The sequence below is a fragment of the Triticum dicoccoides genome, chromosome 1A (genome assembly GCF_002162155.2).
Source record: "Triticum dicoccoides isolate Atlit2015 ecotype Zavitan chromosome 1A, WEW_v2.0, whole genome shotgun sequence".
Lineage (NCBI taxonomy): Eukaryota > Viridiplantae > Streptophyta > Magnoliopsida > Poales > Poaceae > Triticum > Triticum dicoccoides.
In genome coordinates this window covers 555,992,829-555,999,933 of record NC_041380.1, presented here as the reverse complement: position 1 = coordinate 555,999,933, position 7,105 = coordinate 555,992,829, and the positions used below count along the sequence as shown (strand labels likewise).

General features: G+C 45.0%; 1 protein-coding gene across 1 annotated transcript; it reads left to right on the top strand.

Moving 5' to 3' along the window:
• Positions 1-2,216: 2,216 nt before the first annotated feature.
• On the top strand, positions 2,217-5,631 carry LOC119289131 (vesicle transport v-SNARE 11-like). Its single transcript, XM_037568543.1, has 5 exons — positions 2,217-2,500; positions 2,580-2,638; positions 2,825-3,013; positions 4,126-4,296; positions 5,346-5,631. The coding sequence occupies exons 1-5, from the start codon at positions 2,407-2,409 to the stop codon at positions 5,424-5,426; spliced, it is 594 nt and encodes a 197-aa protein (XP_037424440.1). The 5' UTR covers positions 2,217-2,406; the 3' UTR covers positions 5,427-5,631.
• The last annotated feature ends 1,474 nt before the right edge of the window (positions 5,632-7,105 follow it).

Genomic DNA, 7,105 nt, shown 5'->3' with positions numbered 1-7,105 from the left:
AAACTATTTCTAGTTTCTCAGAAAAAAGGAAAAATTATTTCTACACCTAAAAATAGGAGGAAAACTACTTCTTGCGAAGAGGAGATAGATAAACTTAATCTCCAGTGGTCGCCACTGCCGAACGGCTTGGCATTGTCTCTTGCGATCGGAAAGTCGTCGTGATAAGGCCAGCTGTACCAACGCCTTAGAGAAAGACAACTGTCATAGAAGCCTTGTGTAGATCGGGAAATCCCATAGTTGAATCATCTCCCGAACAAAGTTGTCTTCGTCTTAACAACGACGGTGGAGAGAAAGTCATTATGACGAGGGGGGTAAGAAATCTGTTGCAAAAAAATAAAAGAGAAAATATATTGACATCACAAGATTGTTTTAGCTAGACTCCCTACTCTCTGGTTGGGATGAGGAGGAAGTGGAAGGGGGTGACATGTGTGGAGGGAAAGAGATGAAATAAGCAGAGAAGTATGAGGGGGAGAAAGAGTTATCCGATCAGTTGGAGGAGGAGCAGTGACGCGAGAGGAAGAAGCAAGTGACAAGTGAAGCAAGATAGGGTGGTGGACCTAGGAGATGTCAACTGTTGTATGTGTTGAAGAGCATCCGTGCCTATGCACAAACGAGATGGGTTGAAGAAGAAAGGAAGAAGAGGGAAGGGTGAAGAAAGAAGTAGCAAGGAGGATTGGGAAGGAGAGAGGCTCACGAGGCACGCCTATTGCACGAGTTGTAGTGTGTTCTCTAGTGTCATATTAAGAGACAACCCCTAACTCTTTCTTACAACGGTCCGCCTCGCAAACCATGAAACCTAGTCTCTTCATAGTTGGGCTATTTTTTCTATTATTCTCAAGCGGCGGATGGCTCTCATTTGTTTCACTTCTCGCACCTAGTGCAATCTCAACTTCTCCCAAAATGTGATGAAAATGGTTGGCCCCATCGATACTCTCGAGAGGCATGTGGTTTGTGAAAAGTAAATAAGAAAATAAACCTTTTAAGCCGTGGACCAAAACCATTGAGCGTTATTTTCCTCAAGAATAGGATTTCTGACTCCATTTTATATTATTGAAAGGTAAGAGGTCTGCTTACGATGACAAATTAGAAATTTCCCACCTCCATGATGTTGTAAGTTTTTTTAGGGGACCATGATGTTGTAAGCTAGGAGTTTGCCTAGGGTGATTTTGTAGTAAAGCTAAGAGATCCATCTACTATAACAACTTACGAATTTTTAGGAACCATGAGAGGCACAGGAGGTGAGAGAAACAACTGAGAATGAATGCAATAAATTAATCCCTAGGGTAGCTCATCTCAAATTCCTTTTTTTAGGGAAAACACTTGTAATCATCCGGCCGATGAATGCGTTGGAAATCAACCGCCTTGTGCGCTCCCCACGCGTCCCTGGCCCACCCTTTCCATCTCCCGTCCAACCTTATCTATAGTTCTACACGATGCTATCATCTCTTCCAGAAATTTCTCAGCGGCAACCCCATCCTATCTCTTTCCTCTCCCTTTGATTTTGACCCCCAACTTCTTTCTCTCTCTGGCCTCTCTCGATCCAACCCCACACTATGAGCGCAAACTATTACAGGAGTCATTCGGCTGCTGCAGAGCAAGCCAGCGCCGCCGCTCCGCTGCAGGAAAGCATGCCTGTGCGCTGCTGCAACTGGAGCAGCAGCTGCTTGCATCAGAGTGCTTCAAAGGAAGGGGTCACCTCTATAGAACTTCGTCGGCGCTGCCTAGCTGCTCCAACCGCCCAGACCTCATCAGAACACAGTTGACAATGGCGATTCGGTGTTTCTGCAACATGGATAATGTTGCGGAGACATCGGTGGTGTTTCGGAAACATGAGCGGTGTTGCAAAATGGCTCTGTGTAACAAAAAAGTTTCTGCAACAAGGCCTCTGTTGCAAAAAATAAATAAATCTGCAACAAGACCTTTTTTGCGAAAAATTTCTGCAATAAGATCTTCGTTCGTATTTTTTTTCTGCAACAGGCATTATGTTGCGGTGGTCTTTCTGCAATACCTCTCCTGTTGCAAAGCGAGGTTGTGCATGTGGGTAGATCGGATGGCTATCAACATATCCATCCAATGGTCAGCTAGGCCGAAGATCTTTTTTAGTATCTGCTGGCGGATGCGTGGCACTGCCCTTTTTCTAGAAGAAGCTCATCTCAAATTCTTTAGCCCAACAAATCAATACGTTTAAGAGTGGGCTGGGCTAGGCCGGCCCAGATAGCCACGTCGGTCACTCGTCCGCGCTCCCGTCCCCCGTGCACCGGTTCGACACGGCACCCCACCTGCCTGAACTGACCCGCCGCCGTCCCCCGGCCCCTCCCCCTCGCCGGTCCACCGCCTCAGCTCCAATCCCGTTCCTCGATCGATCCGACTCGACTGCCTGCGACTGCGGATTCACCGCTAGCTACCATGAGCGACGTCTTCGAGGGCTACGAGCGGCAGTACCGCGAGATCTCCGCCGCCCTCTCCCGCAAGTGCGCCGCCGCCTCCGCCCTCGATGGCGGTACGTGCGCACAACCCCAGGTTTCCGGTTGCTTCCATGCCTTGGTCTGATCCTCTTCTCTGCCTGTTCCCTTCACCAGAGAAGAAGCAGCAGAAGCTGTCCGAGATCCAGGCCCACGTGCAGGAGTCTGAATCGCTGGTAAAAAACGACTGAACTAAACTTTCTATGAGCAGCATTTTTACCACACTGGTCTCCCGTGCTTAATTTTAAGTTGTGGTGTGGAAGCTTTCCTCATAGTTCATGTAGAGATTGTGCATCTTAACTCTTATGAAAGCTCAGTCGTCTGATTATGCGTCCTGTTTCTGTTTGGCTGGCTTCCCGCAGATCAGGAAGATGGATTTGGAGGCGCGGAGCCTGCGGCCGACCGTCAGGGCCGGGCTGCTGGCTAAACTGAGGCAGTACAAGTCTGATCTCAACAACATCAAGAGCGAGATCAAGAGGGTCTCGGCGCCTAATGCCCAACAGGCCACCCGGGAGGAGCTCCTCGACTCCGGCATGCCGGATTCACTCGGGGTGAGCTCCCTATCCCTAACGTTTCCGCCTTACGCCAAATATTATGTTTATTGCGCCTCTCACGCACTATCTAATATTCTAGCAAGTACTCACTTGTGACAACAATGGTGTAGTACTTCTAACAGATTCTGCTTCTGTGGTATGTATGTATGTTCCATCAGAAAATAATTTATCAGTGTGTGACCCTATATGACTTTGAATTGTGATATGGATGGGTTACAGTGCAAAGCAAACCTTTGAAACATGATATTTAGAACAGTGTGCAGTATTGTGGTGTCTAAAGAAGTGTACCATATCTGATTTTAAATGGTTTGCATGGATATCCGTGAAGTGAGCACTGCTACTATTTCTTGAACTTCAGTTAGGTCTGTAATTTCAAGTTTTCACTCTTGTCAAGTCTAGTGCTTTGGTTATGGTTAGAAACTTAGAATTATATACATGACTTTTGTATAATCAGTTTATAGCTATGATAATACAGAGCCAGTCTGTGCTTGAAATCAGAAGCACATTTGGACTCTTTTGTCAATAAGCGATTCATATTCCCAGTTAATTAACAGTCTTGGATGTATTATGCGTTACCGTGCAAAGTATGGGCAAAATAACAGAGGCACATTCAGTTCATCCTACTTATCACTTTAATTATTACTCCCTCCATTCCTAAATATTTGTCTTTTTAGAGATTCCAAATGGACTATCACATACGGATGTATATAGACATATTTTAGAGTGTAGATTCACTCATTTTGCTCCGTATGTAGTCACTTGTTGAAATCTCTAGAAAGACAAATATTTAGGAACGGAAGGCATAATTGATACCGTTGCTCTTGAATATGTATTATTTTCGTTGCAAGAAAGCTTCATTGCATAAATTTTCAAGTAAACCTGTCTTCCATCCATTCATTAGCTTGGAATTTAGTTTGTTCGGATGGAAGTGGACATATTAAGATGAAATCTAGATTATTGTGTCAATTTATTACTGGATACCTCTACAACTGTCTTATTATTTCTCTGTGTTATATTGCCTTTCCTTTTATCCGTTATGTTTGTAATTTTGATATCATGGCACCATTACCTTTCTGATGTACCAATGCAATTATTATATCATGGCTCAGGCGTCATCTGATCAGAGAGGAAGATTGATGATGACATCAGAAAGGTTAAACCAGTCTTCCGACAGAATTAGAGAAAGCCAAATAACAGCACTTGATACAGAAGAAATCGGCGTGTCAATTCTTCAGAACCTTCATAATCAACGAGAGACACTGATGCATGCTCACAAAACAGTATGTACTTTGATTTTTCAAGTTCACTTTTATTTGGGACTTTGAGCCATCGTTGGAGCTAATTTGTTCTTTTTACCTTCTCTCGTTCAATTATTTGTAGTTTGATCATTTCTGGCCTTACATATTGATCAGCAGGAACAACCTTAGCTAGCAAACTACATAGACAAGAAATGCCATCAGTCAGTTTCTGTTTTGATGTTGATACATTTACACCATATATGCTTATTGGAAACTGGTCAGTCCTTTATGAAGTACTCATACCTGAAATAGTGAAAGGTACATTCGCTGCCAAAATAGGTGTGTATTAGGCATGACAGCTGTAAGAATATAGTTATCCAAACTTTTGTACAGGAGTTAGACCATGGTTTAGTGCTAGATGAGTCACTTCTGGATACCGCACAAGCATCCTGCTTCTTTGAACATGAGTTGCAAAATAACTTTAATGCTGCCAAATCATCGAAATAAGATCCATTTCTCACATTGGTAGTATGCAGTTTTCAGTATCAAGAAAGAGATTTTTCCCCACTTGAGCACTTTGCTATTCCGGTCAAGAGACATATCGTGCATGTCCACTGTTCACAAAATGAAACAAATATTTGACCTTTTGATTTCTGAGGCGAATTCCCCAAAGCTAGTGGAACTTTAGCTTTTCCGCATTAGGTATAGCAACTCCATGGCCCTCTTGGCCTGCTGTTTAGCTTTTATCTGGCATCACTTTCGGGTAAGTTGCCTGGATTTGTGAAGTACTCCCTCCGTTCCTAAATACTTGTCTTTCTAGGCATTTCAACAAGTGACTACATACAGAGCAAAATGAATAAATCTACACTCTAAAATATGTCTACATACATCCGTATGTAGTAGTCATTTGAAATGTCTAGAAACACAAATATTTAGGAACGGAGGGAGTAGAAGAAAAGCAGCTAGTACATGATTAACCCTGCTAATTATGACTTGAGAGGGTGATTCTCATCATTCAGCTATAGATTACATCTTCTGTTACCTGCCGTGTGGTGCGTACTAATGAAATTTCCTGCTGTTCTTGCTCGCAGTTGCATGGTGTGGACGACTCCATCGGCAAAAGCAACAAGATCCTGGCGTCCATGTCCAAGTGGAACAAGTGGTTTGTCTAGGTTGACTTCGTGTTATAGAAAGCTAGGAAGTAGGAGTATATTGGATGACGATTTAAACGATGTTAGCAACCACGAGAGGCAGCCGAGACAAATGATAATAATATACTAAGCCTCCTTTAGTTCATAGGAATAGGAAAATCATAAAAAATCAAATGATGTGTATATATATTCTGTTAGAATAAATCCGATGCGCTCCGTTGATCTACCGAGGACCAAGCAATCACACAAGCATGACACCGAGATTTGTTAACGAGGTCCACCGATATGGCTACATCGGCATGACTACGAGCGCTCCTCCCCGTGACACCGTCACAATACTGCACCCCGCGCGCCCGGGCGCCGGCACATGCCGCCGGCTCCCCCGCATGCCCGTGCTATTATGTTGGCATAGGTTACATCGTGTGTCTAGCCCCGCTATATATGAGAGGCCTAGGATACAGGTGTCCTATTAGGATACAACTCCTACCCTGTCTACACACAGTCCAAAACCAAGTCCAACTATAACCTACCTTGTACAATAATATTCGACACAACTCTAACAAACTCCACCTTGGTGAATATTCTCCACCACCTTGAATTCATCCATGCGTCGAACCTCCATGTACATTGGAGTTGAGATACGCCATGAGCACCGCTGCTACTCCCAGACTCCATGTGACTCCACCTGCAACTGTAGTCCCTTCTCGTCTTCTTCATAGTCAACACTCGAGCAAAAAATTAAGTTCCTCATTACTCTACTTTGTGCTTCCAACTTTCAGAGAATCCGTCCAATGCCATCACACACTGATCACTGTCTGCGTGAAAATGAACAACTCACATATTGGACGCCACATATAAGAGTTACCTGAACTCAACGTTACCGCTCTTTCTTGACCGCATGTCTGAAACTTGAAAGAATTTCACCGTTGCCCTGTGTCACCCTGAGTCAAATTCACAGTTGTCTCATCCTTTTTCCCCCGGATAGTGTCTGACATATCCCATAGCTATAGCACTCCACCTCCTTCTGTACTTGTCATCCGCACTTTGCCATGTGCACTGAACACCACAGAATATACGGCCATGTACTCTCAGCTTTTGACAATTTCAGACTTTCCGTCACTTTATCAGATTCTCCATGGTCAACTCCTGTCCATCAACTAGCACCGGTAGACCTAGTCACCAACTTGAATCTGGTACTCGTCAACACTGCTTCAGCACCCCCTGCATAGTTTGTCTGACCACATGTCTGACCATCAGTGCCTTGGCATGTCGCTGTGTCCCGTGCTTACCGCACGCCTCGCCGCTATCACTGCGTCGAGCCTCCTGGTCGAGTCTCCCGGGTCGCGAACCCACACCACTCAACCCCCACTGCAGAGAACCACCGGTCATCACCGACCGATGCCAAGTATCACGCCTCCATCAGACCACTGGTACCCAGTCCGATCCACGTGTCTCTCGCTATCCCGCTGAAATAGGCTTCGACACTCCATGCATTTACGTCGTAGCCCCTCCATCAGCACAGAGTGAAGTCTTTCGCTAGACTCCAGCTCCACCTTCAACATGACTCCATGTAGCTGCGCTATGCTACCCCGCGCTCTGTCGACTTCAAGCTCTCATGTGTACACAACCTTGAATCAACCTTGCGCCATAGTCTGTCGAAGCCGCACAAGCCCTTAGACCTGCACCACGTGTTTCCACGC